The sequence below is a fragment of the Acomys minous genome (assembly GCF_964271855.1).
Source record: "Acomys minous genome assembly, chromosome: 6".
NCBI lineage: Eukaryota > Metazoa > Chordata > Mammalia > Rodentia > Muridae > Acomys > Acomys minous.
In genome coordinates this window covers 48245431-48262500 of record NC_140487.1, presented here as the reverse complement: position 1 = coordinate 48262500, position 17070 = coordinate 48245431, and the positions used below count along the sequence as shown (strand labels likewise).

Sequence of the window (17070 nt, the reverse complement as noted above, 5' to 3'; positions counted from 1 at the left end):
CACACACACACACACACACAGAGAGAGAGAGAGAGAGAGAGAGAGAGAGAGAGAGAGAGAGAGAGAGAGAGAGAGAGAGAATTGAAGAAAGATTAGAATCACATTAAATCCAAGGTTCTCGAAGGATGGGATGTTCTCCTGATACTTTCATGTTTGTCCACTTTCTGTAGTACCAGGCATGGTATTGAGACTTTGCCACATGGATCATTGAAAAACTATTCTAGATCCAAAATATAGCTTTATTTATTTCTTCTCATTTTTCATCAAGCACATAATCATATTTTTGTGGCAGCCATGTCCTTATTTTGGATGCGAGACATTTCTAAATTATGCCTATTTCATCCTTATTATGTAATTATACACTAATCTCTCTCTAAGAACAAATAGTTGGTATGTTTCATCTTTTAGTTTATTTTTATTAGTCACAAGGAAAAAAGCTTCCTTAGGAAATTTCCAGATACAGTATAAAACAACAATTGTTATTTTTAAAACATGTATATCATGTTTAAAACATGTTTTAAAACAATTATATCAAAATTAGCTATGTAGTTAGAAAAAGAAAACAGCAAGTTCTTTTTAACTGTTCCTTTGAGTTTCTTTATTGATTACTAGTAATTAGGCAGCATGTATGAAAGAACTGGTTTCTTTCTACAAATATGAAGAATCTTCTAAGCAGACTGTTCAAGGCCTGTGTTTTGGTGTAATGGATATTGTCATAAGGCCAGCATTGCATGAGCTACACAGGCAGACTCAGATTGTTAAAGAAAAGGTATAGAGGGGCTTCAGATGCAACCCAAAATCAATGCAATAAAGTACTTCTTAATTGGATGACATGTAACTCTTCCTGTAAGTGACATCTTATACTGGATCAATGTGCTAGATGGGGCACCAAACAGACCGAGTGAGTTCATGATGAACAGTTGGCATGGTTACAAATGGATTTACTAAAGAGGTGAATTACCTGGATTTAGTAAATTTGATCTGGAGTTCTAAAAACTCTCAGTCTGGTAAAATGTTTTATTATTATATCCTCATAAAAGTCACAAATAATAATAGTGGGAATTTTAGCCTTAATTTGTGGCAGGATCTCTCAATTTCAATAATATTGACATAATTAGGCATCACTCAATTTAAAGACCTTGCCTCTTCACAGTGGCATTCTTGGTTTCTAATATTTGTACTGTCCTCCCTATTTCAGGGTGTTATTTTTCTCTAAGTTGTTCCTGGAAAGATGGTTCCATATTTAAGAGCACTTGCTGTTCATACAGAAGATCTGGGCTTGGTCCCTAACACACATGGAAACTAATGACCATACATAATTATAGTTCTGCAGAATCAGATGTTGATGTAATCTTTTGGCCTCCATGGACAATGTATTCATGTGGTGTCCAGAAACATACAATGGAAAACACCCCACACATAAAATAAAGATTGATATTTATAAAAAGCTCCCTAAATGCAAAACATCTCCAGTTAAAAAGTACAAAAAAAACCACAGTTGATGCTTAATATATTTTATCTTAGTGTGCTACTTGATAGATAGAAATTGTTAAACCAACCAAGGACATTGCATACAGAGAATCTAGACCCGCCTGTCCTAGGCAATGGACAGCTCATTTTCCATGATGGTAGGGTGTAACAGGAATTGCCTCTGACATGAACTTTGATGCTCCTGATTTGATCACCTCTCCTTGGCAGGGAGACCATTTGGGCACATGGAGGAAGGGGAAGCAGGCTATGCTCCTTAGACTGTGGTCAGATGGTGGAGGAGGAAGGTTACTTTTTCAGAGGTCTAGAGGAGAGTAATAGGGCTGAAGATAGATGGAGGCTGGGAATGGGAAGATACACCCAGAGATATAACAATCGAGATGTAATATGAATAAATTATAATTTAAAAAAAACAAAGAGAACTAGAAATATTTACAAGGTTATATGGTGCATTGGTTTCGGTTTTACCAGTATTGGCCTTGTTTTTTGACATCACTCAGGCATCCTTCCCCAGGGATGCCTGTAAGATACTGTCCAAATGGCTTTATGCAGCACATCTTCTATTAAATTTGCTTCTTGACATGCCACCTACTACTTAGTGTTTCTTTCCTTGTGTCATTAGTATAAAAACTTCGTCTCTAGGCCAGGAAAAGGACTTTTCTCAGCCTTATAATTATAATATTCAGCTTATCCTCCATTGACACCTAAGAGGCCCCATCTGTAGCCAGAAAAACACATCCCTCACCTCTCCACAACTTCAGTCATAAGAGTGCAAACTGTGTATCCTATGTTAACTTCCTGCCCCAAAGAGTGCCCTTAGATCTCAGTCTGGGATAACAGAGCTCGTTAAGGTAAGGACCAACATGTGCAGTCTTTCTCCACAAATGGTACTTTATTTCATTTCTCATAACCCAGCAACAAAAACTTGCCAAACACTATTTTCTTTTATTCATTCAACAGTTTCATTTCACAGACTTAATAGACACAATGTTGTCTTCATAGATCCTGGATTTTATCTAAATTATATGATAATGTATTATCTATAAGTACTATTCCATTATCAATCTTTTTGTTCTTTTGGGTGTGCAGTACATTAAATGTGTAATTTATACTTATGTATTAGATAAGAGATAATGGGTGCATCTAAACATTAAAAAATATAGGGTATTTATAGGAGGTCTAAAATCCTTGAAATCATTAATACAATCTAGACACTTTGTCCGTATTTTTAAAAAATCAAAGAATTAAAATATATTCTCATTATAACCTTCATTTTATCTTGCATTCTTTATTGTGAAATCAAGAAATGGAAACATTCATATTTTCAATGAGTGAGAGCTTGGTATTTGAAATTACAAAAATGACAGTAATTGACATCAATAAATGAAAATAATTAAACATAATTATTTGGATCTTAGCAATTTTTATGTGTCATCTGACTCTTATTATATTTTATGCTTTGCTGATTTCTTTCTATTTAGAAATCAATTTTCGATCTTTTTAAGGATGACTAACTTTGAAGCTGTTGGCCCATCTGTTTTCTCTTTGTTAAGCAGACTTTCTGAGGTTACTCTGAATTTGTAAGGAAAGTGATTTGCTTTGATAAAAAAGGTTTTCTAAAGGAAAATAGCTTTATAATTTCTCTTTGCAATCTATAATAAGTTGTTTCTAACACCCATAAAATTCATAAGTAGGAAAAAAGTTTAGTTATTTGAAAATTGCTATTATTAAGTAAACCTCTTATCTCCAAGGCTCAGTTCTTTATGGAGTGAAAGTATGCATTTTGTAATTTCATGCTTCTTTGAAAAAATGGTAGTAACATTTCTTGACCATAAGTTTCCATACCTTGATTCGTATTTTGCTGTGTCTCATTATTTATTCTGCATGAAAATATTTCAGGAAATCTGTAGAGAAAATGCATATTAGTTCATCTCAATTCCCTGAATATTTTTTATTTCCACATACACACATTCATAATGGTCTTTGATGTTGCAAATGCTTTGAAAGGCTTTTAAATAGTATCAAGTCACCAGATCATCAGCAGAAAATACAAGTTTCTGTAGTCGTCAAGTCATTGCCTTATGTACATCCTCAGAACTGTAATTTTTTCTATTTTCCCTTGAATTGTATAAGCTTTTTTAATGTTAATAATGTTTAATTTGTTTATTTATTTTACGAGGTATCATAGTCAAGAGATAGCCCTGTATCAGTAGAGGCTATTCCTAAAGAACATAAGATGTAGTAGAAGCAATTTTATTACATTGCTAAGTCATTTTTAATATCCTGGTGAAGTTTTGTTGTTTGTTTATATTTTTCTTTTTAACTTAATTTTAAAAATCACTTTATAGCCTGCTTGCTGCCCCTCACACTTCTCCTCCCAGGTCTTACCTCATACTCCCTCCTCCCAGTCCGTCTTTCCTTTCCTCAGAGAGGAGGCCCCCATGGGTACTAACCCACCGAGACACATCAAGTCACAGCCCTTTCTCTCTGCTGAGAAAAGACAAGGGAGCTAACCTGGAGGAAAAGGGATCCCACATCTGATCTGGAAACTTTCTACTTGAAAACCAGTTCTCACAGCATGCAAATAAACTATGTAATAATTACACCAATGGATAAGTGTAGCATTCACCCCATATCAAAGAAATTTCAAGACATTGTCCATTACAGAAGTCCACAACTAATAGAAATTCAGAGAACAACTGACCATGACTTTTTCATCCACAGTTGATATATATATATATATACACAAAATAATCCTCTTACTAAATGTTCAGAGAACATCATGGAAGTGAGGTATATGAATGATTGTAAATCCAGAGAACTAAGAAACCTCAGTAAATGCATCTTCTCCATATGACAAGAAGCAGTTTCTATAGAAACTCAGCAATATGAATACCTGAAGAATGCATGCACAATTACGATCCCATTTATATGGCATCATGAATGGGGGAAATCTCACAAGGCTGTATCTCTAGATGAGCAGCTACATGTAAGTAATGGCTGCTGATAGAAAAGAATCAATCTTCTCAAAGGATTAACTTCTCTAAAAGTTACTCAATCTTAATGAGTAAACCCTAAGCACATATACAAAATTAAATGAACAACAATAAAATGAACTCATCAGGTGTTACTTATAGTGTATGTATGTATGTATGTATGTATGTATGTATGTATGTATGTATTAAACATGAATGGAGGTGAAGCCCTTAAAGATATATCTAACATCCTTCATAATAAGCAAAATGTAATTTAAAACTACTCTGAGATTTCACCTTTCCCTAGTCAGAATGTCCAAAATTAATAAAACAAATAATCGCACCTGCCAGCAAGAATGCAAAGAAGAGATCTTGTTCATTGCTGGTGGAAGTACAAATTGACACAGTCACTGTGGAAATCTGCATGTACATTTCTAAGGTATTCGGGTGTAGATTTCCTTTAAGATCTGGCTCTACCAGTCTTGGGTAAACACTTAATTAACTCTACATCTTACTACAAAGATATTGGCTCATTCATATATACTGATGCTCTATTTATAACAGAGAGAATTTAGAAGCAACCTAAATGTTCATCAACTGATGATTGGCTAATGAAAATAGGGGACAATGTGATATATTCAGCAAAAAAGAAAAATAAAATTATGAAACTTGGTGGTAAGTGGATGGAACTAGAAAATAAATCATCCTTAGTGAGGCAACTGAGACCCTAAATGACAAATGTTGTGTGTCTTCTCTGTAAGTAGATGTTAGCTTTTAATCTTTTAATATGTGTGCTACAATCCAAAAAAAATCACAGAGGTTAGGTATATAATAGGTTGTCACTAGGGGAGGATCTTCCAAGAGGGTAAAATATAATGAATGTTAGGAAGAGATAAAGACAAACTAAGGCAGAACTAAAAGGGAAGAAGATGTAAACACAGGGTAAAAGAGGAGACATCAGATGATGGGCAACTAACACTAAACGCCAGTTGAAAAAATAAAACAATGGAAACCTACTAGTACAAAAGCTTCCAAGATGTTTACATATACCAAAGGAAGCTAAAAAAACACCGCTCGTATGATGGAGGAGATTAAAAGGGGATTTATGGACATATGAACTCACAGACAGTGGCAGCATGCGAAGACCTCCACAGGTTCAAGATTGATGATGTCTGAATACTGAGTTACGTATGAGTCTGACACCTAACCACAAAAAGAGATCAGGGAGGATCTGGTAACATTTAGCAGAAGGGAGAAAATAAACTATATTCTTTGAACAAAACTCTAAGTAACTCAATTTTTAAAAAAAAGAATAAAGGGTCATGAGGATAAAGCATACGGTAGAGAGAAATGGAGAGGTGTGACGCTTGTAGACCATATTACATAAATTCAGTACTAACACAAATCTCCCAATAAATAAGTAAACAACTAAAACGAATAATGAAATAAACAAGGTCAAGAACACAAATGACCTGATTCAAAGGGGCCTATGGATGTGCAACTGGATTTCTCAAAATACTTTTTTTTTTTAAGTTAAGAAATGTTTGTCATCCTTAGCAATTATAGAAAAGCAAATTAAAACTACTTTGAGATTTAATCTACCCAAGTAAAAATAGCTAGGATGAATTTAAGATTATTGCTATCTCTACAAATTTTTTTTATTAAGAAACAACTCCCTCTCTGCATACTAAGCAGCAGACACATATGTGTGTAGACACATATCAGTGTAGACACATATGTGCACTTTCATTATTGCTAAGGTGAGCCATTGTATTGCCACTGAGTGTGCACAACAGAGATGTCCTTCTGACGTGTAAATTCAACCCTCAAGTAGCCTTTTTACTTAGCAATCACATTCCCTGGGATTTCTCCTTTATTCTTTCTGTGGGTATCTTCTGAACCAAGGATTTTAAAACAAAGACTCCTTCCACCTCTGTGTTCTGTTTTAGCCCAGTGATATCTTAAATTACGTCTCTCCATTCCCTTTTAACCATAGAGAATTATCTTGCTTGGGACAACATCAAATACACACTGACTAAGAATGAGGCACATTTCAGGAGTACCTGTTTGGATCTCCCAAAATGTTATGTGGAGGAAAATCAAAGGAGCCATTTCCTTTTTAGGTTCTGCATAGTTTACTATGTTTCCTTTCTTCTCTGTGTGTTGAGGAAAGTTCTCTGTACAGTTTTTGTTAGCACACTGAGTCAAACACTGTCTAATTTTTTCTCATTGGGACCCAGTTGATTTCTTAATCTGGGAAGAAAAGCTGTGGATACAACGTACCTTATTTCATTCATTTTAACTGTTATTACCACGTAAGATTTATTTATAAATGTTTCTAGTGCCTATTAGTATAATGAATTTGTTAAAACTGTAATATTTAAAAAATAATGACTAAAAAGTCTCTAAGAGACTACCTGACAAAATGTAACCTGTGTCTACGAAGAAATAAATTGAAGTGCTATAAGTTTAATTTTGCCCCTTTCATACCTATGAATGATTAAAAAGAAGGATAAAATTACATATACTGGGATATTCCATTTTAAACAAATGTTATGGTGTGTGTGTGTGTGTGTGTGTGTGTGTGTGTGTGTGTGTGTGTGTGTTTGTAGGTGGTGGTGGTCTATAATTTTTGTTTTATTAAAGATTAAAGCCCTGCTTTGAATTTCATGGATATATAAAGCTTTTCAGTAATTTATGCCCAGCTATTCTCTTTTGCTTGGCGTAATTTTAAGTTACTTCAAGTCTAATCTACTGACAGACTCATGTTTCATTCAATTATTATTCAAGGCATTCATTAAAATATCTTGGAAATTGGTGTGACATAAATTTACAAGATATATATTTGTATCCTATAAAAATGTGTTCTGCATTCAACACATTCATTTGGAAAATGATAGAGGCCAATCTCTAACATGAGCACATGAATACCCCTTCAGTTGTATGCTATGAGAAGGGTTATGCACAGGATCCTGGCAACCTATTTTGTCCCAGTGCCGAGGGCATCCCATTAAGACAATCTTTAGCACCCACTGAAAATAATTATAGGAGACCTTTCTGAAAATGGGAGGGCTTGCCTTTGCCTTCACAGACTGGGAAAACTAACTAACTAAAAGGTGGTAGTTATTCTGAGAATATGTAGGGAACCAAATATAAACCTTTAACTTAATGGTATTGGAAAGGGACTATACTATGTATTTTGGGTGGAAATGTGCTTATGCCTGGAAAAAGTATTTATAAATGAAGTAAAAAGGCCTCCAAGATAATCTAATTTATATTGAGATTATATGATAAGAACGATTTAAGATAATAAATTCATAAACATGCGATAGAGAAAATGAAAACATTTATATACATTTCAATATTTTATTGAATGAGTATTCATATTTGTGTATAATTTTATCAAGACTAACTTCTTCGGATATAGGATCTTCATATGTACCCCACGCTTTTCGCTAACTTGCAGTTGTCCTGCACTCCCCTATAGTCCCAGAACAACAGGCATGTGCTACCTCACTCACCATTTCAAATTACTTTTTACATAGCAGTCAGATTTAGTCATACTGCACACACCTGGATAGATAAGGCTATAGTGTTTCAAATGTATGATATTTTGAGTTTGTATTCATATTTTAGATGACCTTATTAACTTAGGTTAACACAAATGTTATATCGTGGACTGCCATTCATTTGTTATTCTGCCAAAAGTTGTGCCTTAAATGAATGTTTGGAACTAATGAAGTTACCTTCTCAACCAATGTTGAAAATCTAATTCACATTTATGTTGTTGAGACTTGGTTTGAGTTCATATGTTGCTGCTACTATTAGAGTTCTTAAGGCATTCTTTAATAAATCAGAGTTTAATATGACCACTGACTGTTGTTCACATTTAGAGTCTAAAGTGTTTGCACTGGTGTTTAGAATGTAGCACAAAACACTACTGTTTTTAAAAACAGATGACTGAATTAAAGATACTTAAATGCGAGTATTATCTCAGCTCCTATCTTTACCAAAGGAGTGTGCCTCCATCTGTCAAATGTAAACACTGGGGAAAGGAGATTAACAACTGCTCTTCCATGGTCTTTTTTAAAAAAATCTGATTTATGTTCCACAGTATTGAAAAAAATGCTGTTTAAAGGATTCATTTTAATGTTTTTTTGCTCTGTAATGGATAGATGTAATGTCATATTGCTTTGGTGGTTAAGAAAGCATTGGTATTTTTTCTGAGCATTTGTTGTACTTACATGATTTTTCTTGTGTGTTGTGAGAAAGATACAGGGAAAAAGACAAGGGGATACAGAATGCCTCTGAAAGATTGCCATGTGTCTTGAAAGACCTGCGCTCATTCACCTACTTTCTAGCAATGAAAATAAATGTACATACGTGCTAGTGTGTGTTTGTGTATGTGCACAGGTTGGTAGTTTAAGGATGAGGAAATTAGCAACCTATGTAGATCCTCAAATAAATGAACCTTAATTAGGAGTAATTATCAATGGGAAGAGTATTACATAATCAATATGCAATTCCAGTTAAGGATCATAGCAATAGATTATTTTCTTGATACTTGTATACGTATTGAATTTTCTGAAGGTTCATTTTGCCTTTAATTAACTGAGCTGTAAAAACTAATCCATATGTATTTATGTTATCACCTAAGAACATTTTCAAGTTTTTCTTGACTGATAAATTTTTTGATATATACAAAATCAAAAAAGAAAAGGAATGTAAAATTGATGTTTGAAGGCATTTAGTATTAAGTGCCATCAATGTCATATTGTCTTCTAAAGTGCAAACCAAATTCTTTAGAAAATCTAAAGTAGGTAATAATATACAAATGTACATTGAATGAAATTAGTGAAATAAACACAGTGCTGTTGAGACATGGACAGGTAGTGAAGGGGAAATCATTGCAATGAGCCACTAATTTTACCAACGTCATTCAGGTCAATGTCACTCAAAGTAACTTAGAGGTGGAAGTTTCAAGGCTTCTTTTCTGTAATCATCTTATTGACATATATGATTATATAGAAATGAATTTATGACATTTTCTTTCTCTTTTTTCCTCTCTTTTCTTTTTATACAATATTTTCTTTTTATGGCCTCCTCCTTCACCATATCCTCCAGACCCTATACTCCTGCTTCTCTTCTGAATCAAGACCTTTCCTGTTCCTTGTTAGAAAATAAAAATCTAAATAATAATAGGTAAATAAAATAAATAAAACCCATAATATAATAAAACAAATAGAAGAAAATGGACAAAAGAAAAGTCACAAGGAACACATATAAACACAGAGTCATACATGTTTGTATGCACAGGAATACTATGAAAACACAAAACAGGAAAACAAAATATATACACAAAGGACCTATAGTGAAAAAGTCCTATTTTTTTTATACATGTACATAAAGCATTTCAGTAGTACACTTGCTGCCACCCTGTCATTCCTGTACATCCCCACTCTTAAGAGTGCATTGCCTCTTTCTAAACAGATCCACTTTTAGATTTACCTTTATTTTTCCTTGACTCTATGATATCATTGGGATTCTTTACAGGAGCACTGGTTCATGTTATTTTGAAGAAGCAGAAATTTATGCACCACAGAAGAAAAACTTCTTCCCAGCATCCATTATTACTAAATAAGCACCTGAGTGGTATGGGGCCCAAATAACACTTTCTATTTCCATGAAAGGATGCTGCAGGCCATACTTTATGTTGATAGTCACAGCTCATGTGAGTACTAAAGTCCAACAACCATTTCATGCACTGAAGTCAGCTTTCTCAGTGACCTTTCATTACATACTCTAAAACTGAATTGCAGAACATGCACACACATAGAAGATTAGTTTCTGAAGATATTGGTTAGTGGCAGCTCTCAAGTATCTTTCCTTTGATTAATCTCTAGAGAATAAACATACATACCCAATCAAGATTAAAGCATTTCACCAAGCCTTGTGTCATCCAATAATATCTCACAAGAGTGTAAGACCATGAAGACCGTTTCAACTTCCAACCTGCCTTGTTCATTCATTAGCACAGGTTACATGCATAGAATTTAGAATTTACTCTTCCTCTGTCTGCCTTTGCATTATCTAATCCTCTATAACTTTGGATAGAAAATGCTCCCTAATAAATTGTTATAAATACCTTTGATGATATTTGTGTTCTTGCCGAAGTAACCTACAATAATAGATATGAAATTACTAATATTAGGGAGAAATTACTTTTATGTGGAGATAGATTCTTCAAAGAGATTTAGGTTCTAAAGGAGGGGATAAACACTTATGAAAATAATTCCATGGTCTAGTGCTTGCTTTATGTTTTCCCCTCTTTATTCTTATTATTGCTACTCTCATGAAGAAGACATATTATATAGTTATTTTTAAGTTACAATATTAGGCCTTTTTATATTCACATTTCTTGAATGTTCAAAATGGAGATGCTGGTCGAATATAAATCTTCCTTTTATACATGAAAAAATTAAAAAAAACGAAACTCTTTGTGGCCACCCATAGTGTTCCTTATTCCAGTTGAGTTTGATATTAAATTTTCAGCTGCCTCAAGACAACACAGGATGCTGATGTTTTGTAATCAGAAATATTCTTCCCCATATGCAGTACCTACTTCAAAAGTGCTCTATGACTTATCCCATTCTTCAAGTCTTTGACCCCCTTATTTTTCACTTCTATGGTATTCGTGTATGTACACTGTAAGCTCTGTACTTGGTGATGCACATAACATAACTTTTAAAAATCTGAATTATCAAGAACAACAAATTCCAAATAAATTGTTTAACATTGTATTTTTGTATAAAAATTGAAAGCTAGAAAAAGAGATCTTATTTTGTATCCTTTTTTGTGGTGGATCCACTGCAGTTGTTGTTACCTGACAATGCTCTAGAGGATGAACATTTAGGCTGCCTGGGGAATTCAACTGTTTGACCTTCTATGTATATTTATTAAATTTGTATATTAGATGAGATAAAGTATCTTAGGATGTCTAACATAATTAGATAAAATGACTATTTACCATTCAGTGTTATTAAACCAATGTTAGTGAGGTCTCCCTCCACCTTTTGTACTTTCATAGACAGCTCATGTAGAAACAAAAGTTTTTTTAAAATCCATATATATACGAAATAACTGATGTATTACTCAGCTTAATTTATACTCTCAACCTTTTATTGTACCCTGTAGTTGTATGTAATTATGATTTGTCATTAAAATGATGCCAGTAGGAAGAGACGCATTACTGAGGGCTTTCATCACCGCTGATTTTCCAATGTCTCCTCCCACTGGAAACATTTTTTCCTGACACTTCTCAGAAGCAGAACCCATATGCCTAGCACATGGCTGCACCTGGCTGCAGGAATTAAAGGCAAGGCAGATGGGCACTCCTACGGCAACAGAATCGACTCTTTAGTGAGCATCTTAGGTTATGCCACAGAGAGGGCAGAAGCTGGCGCTTACTTTTATAAGGAGGAACCAGCGCACTGGGGAAGCACTGTGGGGGGGGGGAAAGAAAAGAGACTAAGAATGTTGCTGGATAACAAAGCTAAATGTAACTGCTTTTAGTGCCCACAGAACAATTGAATGCCTTTTTATTAGTCTCAGGATAGATACTTAGCATCTTATTCCAGAGCTAGTTGGTAGTTTGGAAGAGACTGAAGGAGTCTGTAAATAAGGCTATGATACAAAATAAGAATGTCAGGTCATTGACAACATTGAAGCAAATGAAAAACAAAACAAGGACAACAGCAACAATAAGTCTAAGTAGCTCATTTCTTCAACCTGAAATGGGTGAGCAAAAGAAGATAGCAGAATTTATAACACAAGAGTTCATTTCAATGATGATGACCTTGAAGTTTCAACTGAAATGAAAATACCGTGAGAGAATATGTTCAAACATTTGCAGATTTATTGACATGTAATACATATTGAATAACACTATACAGTATAATCTCAAATACATAAGTGTATTTCTAAATGTCTGTCCAGTGCCTAGCATTGCAAGGCAAGTGGGCAGGGGGATGGGGTTGCTAGGAAGTATTTAATTACCGACTGGGATTTTCCAGTAAAATAACAAGCACTGGGTGTAACAGAGGCATAAAGAAAAGAGGACACAAGACAGTCCTCAGGTGTTAAGCCAGACAACGGTGCTACTAGAGAGAGAAAAAGTGTGCTTTGTAGATGATTGTTACATTTTGATTTGGCATTTCTTAATGTAAATGTAGTGACAGTCCTTATACAACAAAGTGATGGCAGCTGAATAAGCGACTTGGGATCTGGGCAGATATAAGATTTGCAGATTTGATTTTCAATGAGTACTTAACCCTACTGTACATCATTTACATTTCAAGTTACCGGAAATTTCGCTGGCTCCATCTGCAGATGTCCCATCACACCACAATCTCTATAGTTTTGCTCTATTCTTCCTCATCTGTTTTTCATGAATTCTTTTATTCTTTGTAGAGATGACACATCCTTTTCATTTTGTTCTAGCAAATAATAGTGCAGTTAGTTTCTGCTTCTACCTCAATATGTTTTCTGAATTACAACACTGTGGGCTTCAGAGGAATTTGATTGACAGCTTGTACTCTTTGCTTCTTACAAACAAGACTAAATGAGAGACATTGTGATTCCACATGGACCTTCAAGCTTCTTGAGGGAAGGAGGATGGTGTGCAATTGTACTGACATCTTCTTCATTCTACTGCTATCCTTTCATCATGGAGATGATTTTCCCACTTTCAATTCTTTATATCCTAGGTTACTTTTAAGGTACAAGAAAACACAAACCTGAGAATCATGCTATCTATGTGCGTACATTGTTAAGTATCACCCCCACGAGGAAGTAGTGGCCTTTTGTACTAATCTATTACTCTTCCCCCACTTAAAAATTTTAAAAGATATATTTTCACATAAAATTGTAGGATACTGTCTGGAATACCATAATACTTAGGGATTTACTTTAATGGAGAATTGTATTGTTTCTCTCAGACTCATTGAGATGATTCAGGTTTGTACACATGGGCTTGCAGGTCACTTCCATCTACACAGGATTTTGAATATGTTTTATTTTTCTGTTTCTTTCCCAGACTACATCTCGAAATCGAACCATGAGTCAAAGTCTCAGCACAAGGGACAGAAAAGCAATACATACTCCCACCGAGGACCGTTTTAGATACTCTACAGCTGATCAGACAAGTCCCCACAAGAACAGCTGCCAACTCCCAGGTCTATGTCTAAGTAATTTCTTGAAGGACAAGGAATTAGGAGGAGTTATGAAACACTCAAGGGGAAATTATGAAGCCGTTGCATCAGAAGTGACACAGAACTTGAGGACAACTGTGGCCCAGAGCTGTCTCAAGCCAGTCACTAAGACAGAAGGGCTCTCAGTGTTCTCAGAGAAACCAAAGGACCCAGCAGCTCTGTCCAGGCAGCACTCAACCTTCACAGGCAGGTTTGGACAGCCACCCAGAGGACCTATCTCCTTACACACATACAGCAGGAAGAATGTTTTTCTCCATCACAATTTGCATACTACAGAGTTCCAGACTCTGGGCCAGCAGGATGGGTAGTTAGATCCTTGCCCTATGAACAATAGTGACAGCTATTGTTTTATGTGTCATCTAAGAATGGCCATGTCCATTTTACTACTTTTATTTTTAGCTATAAGCAAAGACTTATGGGCTTTCATTTTATTTCTAAGAATGACAGGTTGAATATGTGGACTTGCTAGGTTGAAATGTTCAGAAGACTTTTCTCTCTCTATGGAAATATACATGTATAACAAGTGGGACCATCTTGCTGGCTTATGTAGTCTATAAGTTATTTTTTTCTGTATCACGTGTTAATATGCATTGAGGTTTCAAGAAGGTAATGTCAAATAGCTCTCTGTTTATGGTGTTACTATAAAGTAGGTTAGAAGAATGAATATAGGAAGGAACTGTACAGTTTTTGATTACATAGTTGCTAGAAAGAACAGAACAGACTTAAAGCTTATACTAGGTGGTATGTTTCTTAGTGATATGAAGCTTGTGTGCATTTAATCTGAGATACGTTTGTCTCTCTGTTACATACATTCAAGCTTGTGGAGCTATTGGGGGGAAGGACCATTTGGTTACTTTTAAAAATGTTTTGTTTCACTTGTTCACAAAAGGAGAGACATAGTTCCCTTCTTCATGAAGTTTTACTATTTGTTTTTTTGTTACTTGTTTCCTACTGATATAAGATGTAGCATCAAAGTATCATAGAATGAAATGACAGAGTCAGCTTAACTTTGCCAAATGGCACACTCTGTGGGTATTGTCATGGATAAATAAGAACATTTTTTTCTTTAAATATCAAAGAAGTAGTATTCTAAAAAATATATTCTTTTAATATACTTTTTTGTACTCTCAGAACATTTTTTTTATTTTTGTATACATCTAAGTTTCCCTTATGCTCATTAACCCATGATGTTTTTATTAAGAAACAGAAAGACTGGTTTTGTTTTTTTGTAACATATATTTAAAATTCTGGCTATGCACTCAATTTACTTTTCAACAAGATATAAAATATGTAATCACTGACAATTTGATCTACAAAATACATCTCTAATCAAAATACTTCAATCTGACTTAGAAGCAAACATAAGTCTTTGACATGCAAGGTTCATTTTTTGCATACTTAAGTGCAGATGAGCTAGAACAAAAGACCTAAAGAAAAGCATCATGCTTTTTTAGTAATAGAAGAATATCAAATTGCAGTTTCCTTACAGAAAGATCAGGGCTAGTAACTGCTCACAGACAATATTGTGGGTGTACTGAAACTATCAAACCCACTGCATGTGCTGTTCCTATGCATTCTATAATAGACAGAATCTATCAGCATGCACAAATGAGACGAACAGAGGTAAAATGACATGGCAGTTTTAGCATGCCATTGGGCTAGCTGCTAAAATTAAACCTACATGTAATATGGACCGCCTAATATAAAAATAGATTTGAACTCTACACTTTGAGGGAGAACCATTAGATGCCCCTCCCAGCATTAACTTTTGAAATTTGGCTATGTTGTACTTATTTTATTTTGCTGGTGAAGATATGTATATCATGCGAGCTTTCTTTTGTGTCGGTTTCATGTGTATGTTTACAATTCTGCTAAAGAGAAAAAGGGCACTGCAGCTTGCTGCCTAACATCCCCAGCATACTCTAGAAGATGTAGAAATCATGTGGATGTGCATGATGAGCTGGGCAATTTTCATGAAACCATAGGAAACATAATTAGTTGTAGAATTCAGCTTGCTTTGTACTGGAAGTTGGTTTCTATTGTTAGAATATTTCAAAACTGTAAATACCCAAGCATGATAAACAAAACAGGTTTTTTTTTCCTCCTGGATATGGAAGAATATGCAAGAAAACAAGCAATGTTTTTTATTTGCATTTTGAAGTTTATAGTTATGTTTTCTTGGAAGATAGCTTTTGAATTATACTTTGTAAGAAATAATCTATTTAAAAACTTTGTCATTTAATAGACATTTTAAGAAATGTTTTAAACACTAGTATTTTCTTGAGAAAACTTTTTTAGACTGAAACATTCAAAAAGAAACCCTGGGATAACCTGCTCAATTTTGAAAGGAAGGGTATTTTTGGAATGCTCACCTTGAGACAGTTTTGTATCAGTATTTTCCTCATTGTTCTAGTTTGCTCTGTAATACCCAGTGTGACTCAGGCCTGGAGAAGGGTAAGCCGACCATGTCAATGCAGGCCAGTAACAATGGCATGGGGTTCTTTTAGAAGTTCCTCTGTGTGGCTGTCTTAAGTCCTAACAACCTCATGTGGCCATTCTTTCGGTGAATTGGTTTCTTTGTAATAAAATCTCTAGTTTTCTAAGACTGTTCCACATATTAAACAGTTTTCTACATTTCTCCAAGGCGGTACATATCCAAAGACATGATGCCAGGGAAAAAGTGCTTGTTTTTCTGATGAAGCAATGGTCTCCTCCTTTTTCTTCTTTGCATGTACTTGTGTAGCAAAGTCTGAATAACTATGTAACATTTCTGCTGCAGACTCTTCTCAACACAGGGTGTGGAAGAGTCCTTCCTTGAAGGAGAACTGTGTCTACCTGAAATAAATGATTCCCACTTTTGTAACCACTGGGATATGAAGTTTTCTTTCTATAAAGCCTCTTATTGTTTATAAGTATGTTTATATGCTAAGGGTCACCAAGCATCTTGAATCACCTCCCAAAGTATCTGTGCTTTCTGGAGCACCCTCCTCATTGTCTAAATGAAGCAATGAGGCTGTTGCTGCCACAGTGTAACAATCAATCTACCACTAGCAACAAGGAGCTTGGGGTGAGTTGAGAGAGACATAGATTTTTTGTTGTTGACATATAATAATATGTTATTCCTAAGACCATCTTTTTCTACACAGAGTAAGTACCTCTGTTCAAACAATTTAATTTGTTTTTGTTATTTTAACTAATAACTTATTTGTTTCTCATATTCTCATTTGCCTTTAGTTTGATTGAAACTTTGATATTTGTTATCTCCTTGAAAGTTCCCTTACAATTTAAATTATATATATATATATATATATATATATATATATATATATATATATATA

General features: G+C 34.6%; 1 protein-coding gene across 2 annotated transcripts in view; it reads left to right on the top strand.

The window, feature by feature from the left end:
• The window catches only part of CCSER1 (coiled-coil serine rich protein 1), a 1085521-nt gene extending 1068926 nt beyond the window's left edge, over window positions 1-16595 (top strand). Inside the window, exon 11 of one of the 2 annotated variants that reach the window (XM_084787310.1) lies at window positions 13558-16595. In XM_084787310.1, the coding sequence (XP_084643436.1) occupies window positions 13558-14040 (483 nt within the window). In that variant the 3' untranslated portion in view covers window positions 14041-16595. The remainder of the gene's footprint in view (window positions 1-13557) is intronic. The other variant, XM_084787312.1, reaches the window with a different exon arrangement.
• Window positions 16596-17070: the final 475 nt, after the last annotated feature.